A 16,337-nucleotide genomic window follows, 5' to 3' on the forward strand; every position below is an offset into this window, starting at 1 on the left:
TCCAACGGCGCAGTCATTTTTCCAACGCGCGAGACATGACAAGCAGCTCAGATCAACTCATCGGGACAAGTAGCGTCCTTACAATGTGATCAGAAGAGAACGTGTGACTCCAGACGAGCTGGACATGCCGACAAAATGATTCTGATATAATCGGTATTCTTCATTTCCTCGTTTGAACACGAGGTCAATGAATGGGAGCGCGAGCCAAAGCCACGCCCGAGAGTTTTAAAGCGCTGACGTTCGGACGAACTCGGGTTCGTGCAGAAATGGTCGGAGGTCGGAGATGCTGGCGCAGTATAATTTTTTATTTGATTTTTATTCTGGTTTTGGTCAAAAAATCTGCGGAAAACAACTAACCCTAACCCAACAAACATTTTTTTTAGAATCTCTGTTTTTGACGGTGGCGGGCTCGCGAAACAATTTATTAAAAACCTCTCGCCTAATAAGAAAATGAAAGAAAATGCTCTGTCAATCTCGCACTCTATTTGCTTATTGCTAACAACAACATTGGTGCCAGTAGCGATCCTTGAGGGTCCCAACTAATAACGTCCAGACTTTATTTTCCAATTTCCAAAACATTTGAATAGTTTTTAGCATGTATTGATGCTCTTAATATGGATTATGTTTCATTTCATTTAAGGGCAATAAAAACCTAATAGGCCCTCGATTTTATAACCTGGAATTAAAATTGTACTGTCAGACATAACATCCTCTCGTTTTTCTTGCCACACTATCGCAGTGGACCTTGCAGCTAGTGGACCAGATATTTCTTCAGCACATTCCTGGACTCTGACACGCTCAATACCGAGAACAGTAAAAGATTGATTTGGATTCTGATTCTGACTTTTTCTGATATTATTTGGCAAACGTCAATCACCATCAGCTTCTTGGTTTTCGCTGCATATTTACTTCTGTTGCGCAGTGAAAGTTATGGGAGAAGATGTGAGTTTGTTCATAAATACGAGACAGGAAATGCTTTTAAGAGTGTCACGTGGAAATACAGGAGGATTTCAGAATGACACGATTAACCCGGGTTCAGTGTTACTAAAAGTGTGAGATTCAAACAGGGAGGAGCATGCCTTTCATACATCGGTTTTGAAATTTAGATTTTTGTTTGTTTTTGTAGTTAGTAATTCAAAAAATGTATTACTGTTTTGAAATGAATGCAAGATAGTACAACGAGAAACCATTTTAGTGAAATAAAAATACCATAACATGCTCAAAATGTGTGGGAATACTTTGAGTAACTAACGTATTTAATCCAAGACACAATATTTGAAATTTAAACACTTTAACTCTAAAATAAAGGAAGAAAATTGTATTAAATTGCAGAAATGTGTGCTCCAAATAGATAAATATATGTGTTGACTTGGCGTAACACATATTTCACATTTATAGCTTTAAAATTGTGACAATATTGCATTTTTTAAGCCATTTTCATTGATAGAAAAAGGCTAATGAAGGTTTTGAATGTTTTAAAAGGCGTCATTGTTAAATCACAGCGTTCGCGCACCTGCTGAGTTCAAAGTACATTATATATCCACACCTTTGGGGCTGTGTGTATAATAAAACTTCTGTTAGAGAATGCAGTATCACGCGGCGCTCAAAATCCTGCAATAATTCAAAAACTCTTTGAATATTCAGAACATTGCTCGGGGCGAGTTTGCACACGTTTAACTCGCACATTACACGCGCACCGCTGTCGAGAGCAAATCTTATTCCACCACATTTCTTTGTTTGCTCAAATCCAGCACTCTGAGGCGTGAATATTTGTGACAGAAATACTTTTGAGACTGGCGCTCTGTGAGGATGTTTGTGAGAGTGATGTGGATCTGCTAATGACCAGAGAACTCACTTTCCTGGTGATTGCAACCGGATTTTAAGGATCAGAGCCAAACGTTTTACTCAAATAAAAGTACTTCAAAGTAATATTACTCGAGTAGAAGTAGTGGTCCAAGAAAGTAAGAGCAAAAAAGATTAAAAGAATGAGGAAACTGCAACATAATTAAGTAAATAACTGTGTGAATGTAACTTTGAATTCATTGTATGTTAAAAAAGAAAAATGTTTTGCTATTAAGTCTAGTTTGTGTTTAAAAAGTTCCATACTGATGCTTTAATGTAATTAGACAAAGCACAATATTAGGCGATAATCGTAAAAATCAGACAAACTATAAATCATATCTGAAGGAGCGGTGCGAGAAACACAAAATCCTTTCATTTCAACATAAAGCTTTGTCAGAGCAGAAAATAAACTTATGCTCAAGTAAAAAAAGAGACACTATGACCAAAAAGTACTGAAATCCAAAACTTTATAGAATTAAACTTTCTGAATGCAAAAAGGAAGGTCAAATACTTGTCAAATAAACTCCCAGATATAAAAGTACTTTACACGTAGTTTTCTTTAGGAGAATAGATTAAACCTATGATTCTTGCACTTATTATTATTCAATTCTTAAGCTTACACTATATTCTGTTCTGAATTGTTTCCCCGAATAATCTTGACATTTCAAGTGTGAATTAGCGTCAATATTATTCTGTTAATCAATAATTACGATTATTCAGGTCTCAATATAATCCTATGAACCAAACCATAATCACCGTGACAATTTTCTAAGCTAAATTTTGTCTTTTTAATGGAACATAATCGTCCAAAAGTGCTTTTTATCCGTCCGTTTTTGTGGAATTAACTTAAATTTGTCATTCAGAAAGTCATTTTCTTAAAACCGGTCACAAACATGACAAATAGTTAGATAATTGGCATTAGATAGCACAAAAAAACACAAAATCCTTTAATTTCAACATAAAGCTTTTGTCAGAGAAGAAAATAAACTTTTTTGCTCAAGTAAGAAAAGAGAGAGACAGATGTAAAAATACTTTCCACTTGAGTGATGGAACCGTTAGCTCCTGACTGACGTGGTGTGCGTGTCTGTTGTAGGTTTTCCAGAAGTCCTTCCTGGCGTCTTACCTCGTCTACAACCTCTACACACGGTGAGGACGGGCCGTGTTTGTGTTTGTCGTCAAGAAACGCATCATTTACTTGTACTTGTTTGCTTTAAATAGAATATAGCCTATTATTGTGAAAATACTGCAGGTTTTTTTAATACATTTTCCCGATATGAACAGGCAATGTGATGATTTTTATTTGAAATGTACGTAAATGTGAGATGAAAGAATCATCAAGATCGAGGATTCAAACAAACATCTGAATAATTGGTCCACGCTCTGCTCTTTGAAAACAAATCTGTTGAGTTATATGTGTTATTAAACTGGAACTGTATGTCTATGTTCTCTGTTGCCACGGTCAGAGAGGTGCATGAGCTGAACCCCCCTGAAGTGTCCGACTCCGTGCTGCAGTTCGCCTCGTGGGGCGTTCAGGGACAGCAGCTGGTGAGTACTTCAAGGCTACAAAGACTAACGTACTAAATACAACCAAGTGTTCTCAATTCAATTACCGTCGTCGCTCCGGAGTATAAGTCGCACCAGCCAAAAAATGCATAATAGAGAATAAAAATATATATACAAGTCGCACTGGAGTATAAGTCGCATTTTGGGGGGAAATGTATTTGATAAAATCCAAGACCAAGAACAGACATTTCATCTTGAAATGCAATTTAAAATAATAACAAATGAGAGAACATGGTGAATAGGTGTACGTATGCTAACGCTAACACCTTCAGCTACATGACGTATGCTAACGCTAACACCTTCAGCTACATGACGTATGCTAACGCTAACACCTTCAGCTACATGACGTATGCTAACGCTAACACCTTCAGCTACATGAGGCACAGACAGAACTGTGGTAAGTGTCTGGTATGTTAACGTAACATATGAACAGTTATTCAGATAACTATAGCATAAAGAACATGCTAACAAGTTTACCAAAGCATCAGTTTTACCCCAAATCACTAAATCCATTGAATTCTTCTTCCTCTGTGTCACTTCTAAACAACTCCACAAACTCCAGAGGTAGAGGAAGTGCAGATTCTTCTTCTGCGTCGCTTAGAGCCTAGAGCGCCCTCTTGTGGTTGTCAGTGTGAAAATAACGAACAGTCTCACATATAAGTCGCTCTGGAGTATAAGTCGCACACCGGCCAAACTATGAAAAAAGTGCGAATTACAGTCCGGAAAATACGGTAATTTGTTTTGTAACGGCCGATTATTTGCCTCAAAGGGCGACAATGAAAAACAGACAAAAAAAAAATCATCAAATGTCCCAACCTCCCGTTTCCTTAGACCCTCCTCCTCAGCAAGGGTAAACTACAAACCCCTTTGGGAGGAAGTAGAAACCTCAGAGAGAAACACAGCAAAGGGAATATCCTTCTCTCACAGACGAACAGGCTAAAGCGCTTCAATTTGCAGATAAAGTGTGAAGTCAGAACCCCTCAGGAGGAGACGGGGTGGTTCATCTGGCAGGAGCAAGTTCCTCCGGGCTGCTGAAGAGCATCCGGATCTACGGGTCAACACCGGCATCGGCAGAGTCTGGTTTGGTCCTGTTCTAGTCCTGGTTTAGTTCTGGTTTAGTCCTGTTTTAGTCTTGTTCTTGTCCTGTTCTAGTCCTGTTCTAGCCCTGTTTTAGTCCTGGTTTAGTCTCAGTTTAGTCCAAGTTTAGTCCTGGTTGAGCCTAGGTTTAGTTCCCGGTTATCGACTTATCCTTCAGTAAACGATAAACAGATTCATACTTTTTGGGACTCAGTATTTACTATTTTTTTTGCACTTGTGGAGTGTCACTATTTAACTGTGCAATAACATTTCAGCACGTATACGGTCAGATCTGTAACTCACTTTTTAAATGTGAGTGCTATTTTCTTATTGCAACGTGTATTTGTTTAGCAATAGCATTCATTTAGAAACAGGTTTTACAAGGTTATTCTGCTGCAGTTTGTGCAGTTTCAATACCTACGTTTTAAATTATTTGCGGTTATTGGCACTATGACCAAAAAGCACTGAAATCCTAAAACTTTATAGAACTTTCTGAATGCAAAAAGGAATGAGATTGTCAAAAAAACTCCCAGATATAAAAGTATTTTACACGTAGTTTGACTTTTTTGGGAGAATAGATTCAACTGACTAACCAATGATTCTTGCACTTATTAATTCTTACGCTTACAGTATATTGTGTTCTGAATCCTTTCACCAAATAATCTTGACATCTCAAGTGTGAATTAGCGTCAACATTATTCTGATAATCAATAATTACGATTATTCAGGTCTCAATATAATCCTATGAACCAAAACATAATCACCGTGAAAATTTTTGAAGCAAAATTTTGTCTTTTTAACTGAATATATCGTCCAAAAGTGCTTTTTATCTGTCCGTTTTGGTGGAATTAACTTGGTGGAAAGTTATTTTTCATAAAACCGGTCACAAACATGAGAAATAGTTAGATAATTGGAATTAGATCAAATTAAAGATTTCACTGTTATTTGGTCACGCGAATAAACCGTTAAATCGTGATGTTTTTTCCCCACAATAATCACAACTCTAAAATTCAAACTCATGACAGTCTCAGTGGAAACCGTCGACCTGCAGTTTATTTGCCTCCCAGGATTTCCCCATTATACTTATCTGCTCAGACGGCGATGTAATTAACCGTTTGACGACGCTCGGCTCGGCGTCTCTGCCTCCTCTGGTTGAAGACGCTTTGTGTCAGTCGTCTGCATTAGTCATTATGTCATCACTCGGGGAATATGTCTCACAAACCAGCCTCCTGAAGTCCATTAGTCTCCCCGTACGCCAGGTCTGTCTTTGGTTTGGGATAAATCTGTGAGAAATGCAACTACGAAAACCAGAGAAGACTCAATTAATATTAGGAGTCCGACCGCGAGGAAAGAAATCAATGAAAAAAACACTGATAAACTCAGAAGGAAGATGAAATTATTTTTGTTTTGAAATATTTACTGAGTGAAAATGAAGAGTCACAGGCTTCAAATGTGTCGAATGGCCTTGTTTCCAAAATAAAAGCGTTGTAATTGAAGTATCTGCTGCTCTGAAGGGTCGAGGCCAGCAGGTTTGAACGGGGAATGTGTATTACTAAGCTTTGAATCAATATTGACACTGAACAAAATGTAAAAACGATGATTTTCCTTTTTTAAATTTTTTGAATTTTTAAAAACATTTTTCTTATTTTCATTTTTTCATTTTACAGACAGACAAAACACAACAGCTGGGGACACAACCTATAACATAAGAAAGTAGCAACAATATATGTCATGAGAAATAATTTTAATGGCGCCGTATGATTGAACATAAATAAAAGTTACGGCGTACCAAGTCCAACAAAACGATGATTTACATAATACCGTAAAAAGTAAGTATTTTTGATTTAACATAAAGCAATGTGCGACAAAAAAAATACAAAATCGCGAACAATCGTTAAATTGTGTTATTTCTTCTCGCAACAATCGTAACATTTAAAGTCGACATTTTTTGCGACATCTCTAATTGCGGTGACGTAATTGTCGGTCTGTGTCTTTTCGCAGATGTACGTGTTCGAGAACAACATCTACTTCCAGGCGGACGTCCAGAGCAGCTCCTGGAGGCTCACGTCGTCAGGGCAGGAGGGGCTCTTCTTCAACGGGATCGCGGACTGGCTCTACGAAGGTGCGACGCCTGTGAGACTCCAACGAGGCGCTCAAGTCCCACACGTAGTGCCCCGTGAACGATACTTACTCACATTTACACTGTCGACCGCTGTAAAGTCGCCCGCAACAAGGTCCAAGATACGTTCAGTAGGTCCAGCAATCACACGATGCGCGGCTCATGATACGCGACTCGAGATGCGCGGCTCTAAAATACGCGGCTCACAATGCTCAAGATATGCGGCTCACGATGTGCGGCTCACGATGCGCGGCTCCCGATACGTGGCTCGCGATACGCGGCTCGAGATACGCGGCTCTAAAATACGCGGCTCACGATGCGCGGCTCACGATGCGCGGCTCATAAGTATCACAGTTCTGCAATCATCAGTATGTCAAAAAGAAACAAATACATTTTAATAACCGTATTTCTTTGTTAAACCACGACCTGAACAAACTTAATGTAAAATACACACGTTTAATGAGTGACTGTCACAAGTTTTCTTTCGATAAATTGTAGCACTGTCACAACTCTAAGCGATATATTGATACAGCAACACGTGATATTGAGATTGTATTTCCGTATTTAGCATCACAAGCTATGGACGTAGCGTTAGCACACCTCTATTTACCTGATGCATTTCATAGAATTTCAAAGTGTTACGTTTTGTAGAAAAACTAGAAAAGAGAAAGCTCTGCTGCTGGTTACGACATTTCACTGCAACCACAGGAGATTTGTATCTTATAAAATTGGATGAGCAACATTTTTCAGCATTCGTGTGTGACCCTTCAGTACAGGCTGTGGGCGGAGACGAGGGGGAAGTGAAAACGGGCATTAGCTGAGCGGTCTCAGAATGACTCGAACGTGAATGAATCGAGCAAAATACAACCTAGATTAAGCAAACATTGAAAAAATCATGGTTGCAAGCTTTTTAAAGACCAATTTTGCCAAACTCGTCTCTTTTTGATGATGGTATTAAAAAGAAGGAGAACATTTGAGCTGATTCTCTTCCTGTACAGCGCTCCGTTTTGATTGTGGCTGATTGTGTTTGGCAGCGGAAGTCTTGAAAACCCCCGCGGCCCACTGGTGGTCCCCCGACGGCTCCAAACTGGCCTACCTGACCATCAACGACACCGAGGTCCCAAACATGTTCCTGCCGCGCTTCACCGGAGCCCGGTATCCAAAAGGACACGAGTTCCCCTACCCCAAGGTACTGGAACCCGCCTCGCTACGGAAGAACCAGGCTCGGACACAACACGGTAGAAATACTGCATGATTTATGACGAGATAAGGAATATGTGATGAAAGAAGTGCATTTTGTACTTGGTTATATGTAATGGAAAAGTTTTGAAATCGTTTATAATGAAAGCAAGGTTAATTGCTTTTCGAAAAAGACAAAAGTACTTGAAATATAAAGACTACGTACGTTACCTTAACCCCGCACAGCGACAACATACTCAACAGGGAGGAACTTTTGATTGAATGAGAGTGAAAATTGTCAAAACAAGAAGAGATTTACAGATGTAGCTTTCAGAATATGTAATGATCAGAAAAAGGTGGAAATTTGCCATTTATTTTGCTCAATCTGTTGAAAAATCTTGAACAAATTAAACGTTTCTCTGTATTTTGTGTGTGAAACATGTTTGATTGTGAATGTGTTGACCCTTTTTAAACAAATGTATTCTAGAAATGGAGGTAACGAGAGGCAAACGTGAAATGGATTATATTGCGATTTCAATTGAATTTTTGATTTGCCAAAATATGAAAAATCAAGGTGTTTTTGGCCAATGAAAACCACTTAGAGACATGTAAGTGATGCATGGTTTAAAGACATTTTGAGGTTTTACCCGACAAATACTTTAATATTAACCCTACAATATACTTTATTTTATGTACAGATGTAACAAAACACCACAGATGTAACAAAACACCATGAATCAACCATTTGTGAAGCTCGAATACAATTTTCATGTTGATGACTGAATTGTCTACGGCGGGAAAAGAGTAGCTAATTGTTCTTGTTCTAAAATAATCATTAAGTGCATCATCTTGTTTGTCTCCTGTGAAAATGATGGAGTAAATGAGTCTTAATGACTGGAGCAAAGGGCTTTAGACTCATTTGTTGCAGTCTTGAGTGGGAAGGGCGCTGACAGGAGCTAATTAGTCAAATATTACACTGAATCCTGTCTTCTGAACATACAAGGATTTGTGCTATGAATATAATGGTAACGTATAGTTAAAGGTCATTTCTAGACTCTGAATGCTGATTTTTTTTCAATCATTCATCAAGCGACAGTGTGACAGAGTCTTTCAGAATCTTACAACTCAATGGGTCTTTTTGCAAAAAATAAATTATACAAATTGATGGAAAGAGCTTTGGAGCAGAAGCTTCAATTTGTGTTTTAACATTTGGAAGAAAAAGAAAAACATGGCATTTGAATCAAAAATAATGATCTTGTACAATTGGTGTAATTCTTCATTTGTCCAGAAATTATTCAATAGTCACCTGGACACAATAAATAAAATACAATAAATACAATACATGAAATAAATAAAATAAATAAAATAAATAAAATAAATAAAATAAATACATAAAATACGTAAAATACGTAAAATACATAAAATAAAAATAATCCATTAATTAATTAATACATAAAATAAAATAATTAAATAACATTTATACATTTTATAAAATTAATTAACAGTGTCCAGATGACTACCTTTGGGTTACCTTGAATAATACACCAGTATTGTACATGTTCATGAGCAATATCCACATATAAAGCGTTCTTTGGCTTTGTTATCAGAAGGATCAAAACACATTTTCAAAGTTGAACTGATCAAATCTAAAAGCTTATAAATTAAACTCTTGATAAACGACACATTGGAATTTCCAGGGTTGAAATGTCACTTGATTTACTTTTCTGTTACAAGAAAAGGAACAAATGATATTTTCTGACCTTGAAAGTATATTTAGCTTCAGAAAAAACATATAATTTGTGTTAAAGTCTGTTACAAATCTTTGATAAACTTGATGCTTGAAACTTTGATAAAACCATCTTGATGTTTCATTTTTTGTGATATTCTAAGGTTAATCCCAGTTCCTCCACTGAAAGCACATTATGTTCCATTTATGTTTTTCCACCATTGCCGAATTTAGAATCTGTTTGTTTACACACTTTTAAAGGGTCTATCTGAATTATATGTACCCGCTACCACTGCAAACAACTAGTATCTGATCAATATTTGCCCACAGTAAAGCTCTCGTTTTACAGGAAAGCACAAAGCCCTTATATAAACCAACATGTTTATTCTGCCGTCCTCTCAATACGCTCTAAATGTCTTTGTTTCATAGGTTAATGAGCTGTGTTTGTGACAAATGTCGTGGCCTAAGAATGACTCTAATTCCCCCTGAGGCTCGTCTCCTCTCTCGTCTCCTTCTCATCTCCTTCTCATCTCCTCTCTCGTCTCCTTCTCGTCTCCTTCTCATCTCCTCTCTCGTCTCCTTCTCGTCTCCTTCTCGTCTCCCTTCTCGCCTCCTTCCCGCCCTCATTAGAACATGTCCTTGCTCCGCTCGGCTTTGTGCAGCTTGAGCATAAATGGGAAAGCGTGTTGCCTGGAGCGCATCGTTTCAAATACAAAAGCGCATGAAAATTATCTGCGCCGCGCGGACCGTGTAGGCGGAGTTTAGTAAGAGCGTGATCTTTAAGGCGACGGCGACTCGTTAGTGCGTTTGTGTGGATTGGACAGACGTGTGGTTTAAGGTCATCTGTTTCCCTTTAAATCCGCGCGCAGTTAGGACGTTTCCATGAAAAGGAAATGATGGGGACGTATATGCAATCTTTTCTGAACTCTAAATAGCACAGAGAGGACAAGCAGACTCTTAGAACGTTTGCAGAGTTGAACGCAGCCACATTTCCACAACATAATGACCTGCACATATCTGTTTTTAGGTCATTAGTTGCTGCCGTGGTCCACGATGTGCAGAACAGAAGTCACAGTTATAACAAAGCTAAGGGCCCGAGCGATATGGATTTTGGGGGCCGATGTGAGGCTGATGTATAAGGAGGTTGGAGGTGCCGATATAACTGGCCCTATATTTAGAGAGACATAATAATAGTTTATAGGCAGCTGATTATAAAAAGTGTGTCAGGCTGGATTCATCGTAAATTGGCGACATTCACTCTTATTCTGTCTTGTACGTTCTTTTTGAACTATTGAAGTGACTTTACGAGCCTGCGGCGGGCCTAATTAATGCGTGTGCGTCACAGTAATTAAAAGGCGTAGATTTTGATCATTAACGCTTCTTTTCAAGACGCATTTACACGTCAATGTGAGTGCAGTGAACATTATCAAACATAATGACTTTACAGAAGCCGATGAGCTAAACGCTAACTAATGTGAACCAAAGAAACAAAGCATCAAAATGGACACATCTATAACACTCAATTCTATTCAATTTTCGATTCAATTTATTTTTGTAACGCCCAAAATCGACAGCAGTTGCCTCGAGGGACGACAGTGAAAAACAGATGAAACAATGTTCATAGGGTTCAAACTCTTCACAAATAAGATTTATTTTAATCCTATTTTAATCCAGCATGTATCCAAACCATGCATCAGTCAGGCCCTGAACAAAGCAGTTCAATATAAACACTTACAGTACGTTTTCAGTGTTAAAAGGCTAAAAAATACTCTTTTATGTCTATCCACTACTAAAATGATTTGTTTAATCCCTTCTCCACTTTCAGGTTCATTTATCGTATGTCTCCTAGTGACATTAGTCTTTGAGCAGGGGTCAGTGGCATTGCATTGAAACAGGACATAATGTAAAATTAAAAAAAAACATTTAAACATATATATTATTTATAGAAGACACTTTTATACCACTGAATAGCAGCCTTGTTTTATGACATGTAACAGCCAAACCCCCTTAAGAATACTGTTATCATCTGATCTCAGAAGCTAAGCAGACTTTGGGCTGGTCAGTACTGGGATGAAAGACCACTGCAGTGTCCATGGGCAAGACACTTTCACCCACCATCCTCCAGTGTCCCTGTAAACTGCTGTGTGAATGAGACTGTATTTGTGAGAGTGAAAACGGGATACTGAGCGCATACTGCACATAATACAGCATATATTTCATGTATTTCTGTCTCTTCAGATGGGTCAGCCCAACCCCACCGTGTCTGTGAATGTGGTGTCTCTGGACGGCAGCTCAAGGACCACAGAGCTGGGACCTCCAGACAGCTTCATTAAGAGGTGTGTAACACGAGTAATGTGGAGCATAGTGTACACTGACTCGGGTCCGGGCGCGCACTGACTCCGGTCCGCACCCTGACTCCGGTCCGGGCGCACACCGCACACTGACTCCGGTCCGGGCGCACACCGCACACTGACTCCGGTCCGGGCGCACACTGACTCCGGTCCGGGCGCACACTGACTCCGGTCCGGGCGCACACTGACTCCGGTCCGGGCGCACACTGACTCCGGTCCGGGCGCACACTGACTCCGGTCCGGGCGCACACTGACTCCGTCCGGGCGCACACTGACTCCGGTCCGGGCGCGCACTGACGCCGGTCCGGGCGTACACTGACTTCGGTCCGGGCGCAGTTCGTGACCCACAAGTCTTAGAAGCGCTTAAAAGCCACGCCCCCCTTTTACACTGACCCCCGGGCGCTGTAGTCGAGGGTCCGGGAGCCGCACTGGTCTGTGGTCAGGGGTCCACTGTCAAAATACAGACCACAGTCAGGTTGGTGTAACAGGCAATCCGCAAGTAACCTACATGGGTCCTGAAATGCACCAGCACTGAAGCATGAGGGTTAAACCAGTTGCCTGACCCGCCAGCCCCGCCCACATTCTGTTCGAATGCGTCTCGGTCTGGAATCGGGCCATTGGGGGGGGGGTCAAAAAAACTTTCCAGCATTTACCGGTCCAACCACCGTTCAAGTGTCAAGTGTCGCTCAAATATTTTCGGAACATTCAGAACAAAATATATAACTTCATTTAGCTCAGATTTACAGAGTTTAGTGCGTCGCTTGTTGACTCGGCAGAAGTCTGCAACGTTTCTCAGTCTGTGTTATTTTTATTCTTTCCTCTAATCCGCCATGTTTGTTTAGACACGAACGGACAATGCGTTTGTCTGATTGGTTAATCCGCCTGTCAATCACTCCCTTTGGAAATTGGCGCGACTGGGTTGGATCCCAGAACCTCAGGTTTTATAAAGTTGTCTGTCAAAACGTGTCGGGAACGGCTGGTCAGACAAGTAAACCAGTGGAGGTGGTAATGATTAATGCAATGCTTCATTTAGATACAAAGTATATATATTTCTCATTATTAGTATTGTAATACATAAATATTGATTTGACCTGCACTTGGGCCCTTTATAATGTGCTTGCTTCTACCTTTGTTGCTCTTCCTGTTATGTCAGTTTACAAGTTTTTATGATTTGGACCTTTGCATTTTTGTGATAAAATGTGAATATATAATTATATTTCTGTGATGTATTTTATCTGCATAATAGTGATATATTATCTGCATCATTAGTCTGAGAGAAAAACGGGTGTGTGACAGCATTTGTTTGTGAGGGGGCCAAAGAATGTTGCCCCAGGGGGGGTAACACCCCAGAGGAGTTAGATAAACATTACCCAAGGCTTTATCTCTGCCAGCTGTTGTAAAAGACAAGTGCCTTGATGTGAAGCTGACCAATGAGAAATGTGACCCGCCTATTCCAGAATATCTAATAAAACCAACCAGCATGGGAAAAAACGGTGTGAGACGCAGGAGGGTCACGGAGGCTGCTTACAACAGCCTGCGTGAACCCGTCCCGGCGTTTTCTCCCAAGCTTGCCACATAAAAGTCTGATATTTCTGTGTCGTTTCATATTCTAAGTTGAATTGTGTTCTCTGTGTGTTAAGGAATAGCATCGGTGTATGTCTAATTTCTTGACAATTTTTCGCTTCAGTTTTTCAATGAAATGTTTTTTAATATGTTTTTGGACAAACGCTTTGAAATGTTTCATCTGTTACATCCAAACATCCCATTCAGCCCGTGTGATATATTCACAGCACTTTCTTCACAGTGATCATAGAGATTACGCCCGGCATCTTCTACTCGAGTAAAATGATGGCGCGCTAAGTTTCGAGGGTCCAACACTTGCCTTTCTAATGAAACGTTACAGTTTTGCCAGAGATGTTTCACAGTCTGGTACAAACTTATCTTTCGTTTATTACATTTTTATCCACTGCTCATCTCCATCCAGATTACTTTGTTATTTCGTGGCATTTTTGCTTATCATTTCTGGCAAAACAAGAACATCTTCTCGGGGAATAAAAAGGTTTCAGTCCCTTTTATCTTGAATCTCGCCCCCTGAACGCCGCGTTACAACCGCCTTATCGCTCGCTCCGTCCCGTCTCCAGTGACTTCTACGTCTCCATGGTGAAGTGGGTGAGCAGCGAGCGAGTGGCCGTGCGCTGGGTGAACCGCGCTCAGAACGTGTCCGTCCTGTGTCTGTGCGGAGCGTCCTCGGGGGCCTGCACAAAGGTGAGACAAGTACCTCTTCTGTGTCTGTACTGCGTGTACTGTGCGTGTACTGTGTGTGTACTGTGTGTGTGTGTGTGTGTGTGTGTACTGTGTGTACTGTGTGTGTGTGTGTGTGTACTGTGTGTACTGTGTGTGTGTGTGTGTGTGTGTCTGTACTGCGTGTACTGTGTGTGTACTGTGTGTATGTGTGTGTGTGTGTGTACTGTGTGTACTGCGTGTGTGTGTGTGTGTGTGTGTGTGTGTGTATGTGTGTGTGTGTGTGTGTGTGTACTGTGTGTGTGTGTGTGTACTGTGTGTGTGTGTGTGTGTGTGTACTGTGTGTGTGTGTGTGTACTGTGTGTGTGTGTGTGTGTGTGTACTGTGTGTGTGTGTGTGTGTGTACTGTGTGTGTGTGTGTGTACTGTGTGTGTGTGTGTGTGTGTGTACTGTGTGTGTGTGTGTGTGTACTGTGTGTGTGTGTACTGTGTGTGTGTGTGTACTGTGTGTGTGTACTGTGTGTGTGTGTGTGTACTGTGTGTGTGTGTGTGTGTACTGTGTGTGTGTGTGTGTGTGTGTACTGTGTGTGTGTGTACTGTGTGTGTGCGTACTGTGTGTGTGTGTGTGTGTACTGTGTGTGTGTGTGTGTGTGTGTGTACTGTGTGTGTGTGTGTGTGTGTACTGTGTGTGTGTGTGTGTACTGTGTGTGTGTGTGTGTGTGTGTGTACTGTGTGTGTGTGTGTGTGTACTGTGTGTGTGTGTACTGTGTGTGTGTGTGTGTGTGTACTGTGTGTGTGTACTGTGTGTGTGTGTGTGTACTGTGTGTGTGTGTGTGTGTACTGTGTGTGTGTGTGTGTGTGTGTGTGTACTGTGTGTGTGTGTACTGTGTGTGTGCGTACTGTGTGTGTGTGTGTGTACTGTGTGTGTGTGTGTGTACTGTGTGTGTGTGTGTGTGTGTGTGTGTACTGTGTGTGTGTGTGTGTACTGTGTGTGTGTGTGTGTGTGTGTGTACTGTGTGTGTGTGTGTGTGTGTACTGTGTGTGTGTGTGTGTACTGTGTGTGTGTGTGTGTGTGTGTACTGTGTGTGTGTGTGTGTGTACTGTGTGTGTGTGTACTGTGTGTGTGTGTGTGTGTACTGTGTGTGTGTACTGTGTGTGTGTGTGTGTACTGTGTGTGTGTGTGTGTGTACTGTGTGTGTGTGTGTGTGTGTACTGTGTGTGTGTGTACTGTGTGTGTGCGTACTGTGTGTGTGTGTGTGTGTACTGTGTGTGTGTGTGTGTGTGTGTGTGTGTGTGTACTGTGTGTGTGTGTGTGTACTGCGTGTACTGTGTGTGTGTGTGTACTGTGTGTGTGTGTGTGTACTGTGTGTGTGTGTGTGTGTACTGTGTGTGTGTGTGTACTGTGTGTGTGTGTGTGTGTGTGTACTGTGTGTGTGTGTGTGTGTGTGTGTCACACCCGCCTCATCTCCGCCGTGTCCTTTCTGTCCTCCTGAAATAGAAACACGTGGCGACGACGGAGAAGTGGCTGGACAGACAGGTGAGAACGGACATGTTTTTTTGGGTCTGAAGCGGCCGCGACGCCACGAGTCTCTGTGTTCAGAAGTGCTCGAAATTATTTCTTCTGACTTAATTCATTGTAAGATAAAACATAATAATCGTGACCAGTTTAGAAGCACAAGTCTTTTTAATTCAATCTTTAGTCCAAAAATGCAACTAAATGCAAAGTTAATGTAAAGACAATGGGAATGAAAGGAAATTAAAGATGTAAATAGCTGTGTAAATATCGTCTCCCACCACCACAGACATTGCTTTATTCATTTTTTACTGTCGCCGTCAGAGGCAACCGTTGTTGTGATTTTGGGCGTTAGAAAAATAAACTGAATTGAATTGAGCTCAGAAATTATGAATAATTGTTAAATGGTGTTGTTCGGACAAATTTGACCAACTTTGGACCAAATTGGAGTCTCATTTTTATTTAAATATGCTGTGATTTTACTTGTACTTGTACTTGTTGAAATCTGCTTGTGTTTCCCTTTGATTTATTCTCCCTGGACATTGTGTGTTTAAAATTTTAATATAATAAAACATGTAATTAAAAAATCTGTCCATTCAACTGGAAAAAAAAATATATATCTATACAAAAAAAAAAAATCTGGTTGTTTTTCTCCCAATAATCGTAAAACTAAAATGTGGTATTGTGACATCTGTAAACTTTACTGTGCTGTACATGATTGTTACTT

At 40.4% G+C, this 16,337-nt stretch overlaps 1 protein-coding gene across 1 annotated transcript in view; it reads left to right on the top strand.

Moving 5' to 3' along the window:
* Positions 1-16,337, top strand: part of LOC140359958 (inactive dipeptidyl peptidase 10-like) — a 126,552-nt gene that overhangs the window by 89,387 nt on the left and 20,828 nt on the right. The window contains exons 6-12 of the mRNA XM_072445213.1: positions 2,936-2,988; positions 3,306-3,387; positions 6,484-6,604; positions 7,636-7,790; positions 11,745-11,842; positions 13,999-14,122; positions 15,596-15,634. Of these exons, the coding sequence (XP_072301314.1) occupies positions 2,936-2,988; positions 3,306-3,387; positions 6,484-6,604; positions 7,636-7,790; positions 11,745-11,842; positions 13,999-14,122; positions 15,596-15,634 (672 nt within the window). The remainder of the gene's footprint in view (positions 1-2,935; positions 2,989-3,305; positions 3,388-6,483; positions 6,605-7,635; positions 7,791-11,744; positions 11,843-13,998; positions 14,123-15,595; positions 15,635-16,337) is intronic.

The sequence above is a fragment of the Eucyclogobius newberryi genome, unplaced genomic scaffold (genome assembly GCF_026437365.1).
Source record: "Eucyclogobius newberryi isolate DKJ021-1_F unplaced genomic scaffold, fEucNew1.0.hap1 SCAF_14, whole genome shotgun sequence".
NCBI lineage: Eukaryota > Metazoa > Chordata > Actinopteri > Gobiiformes > Gobiidae > Eucyclogobius > Eucyclogobius newberryi.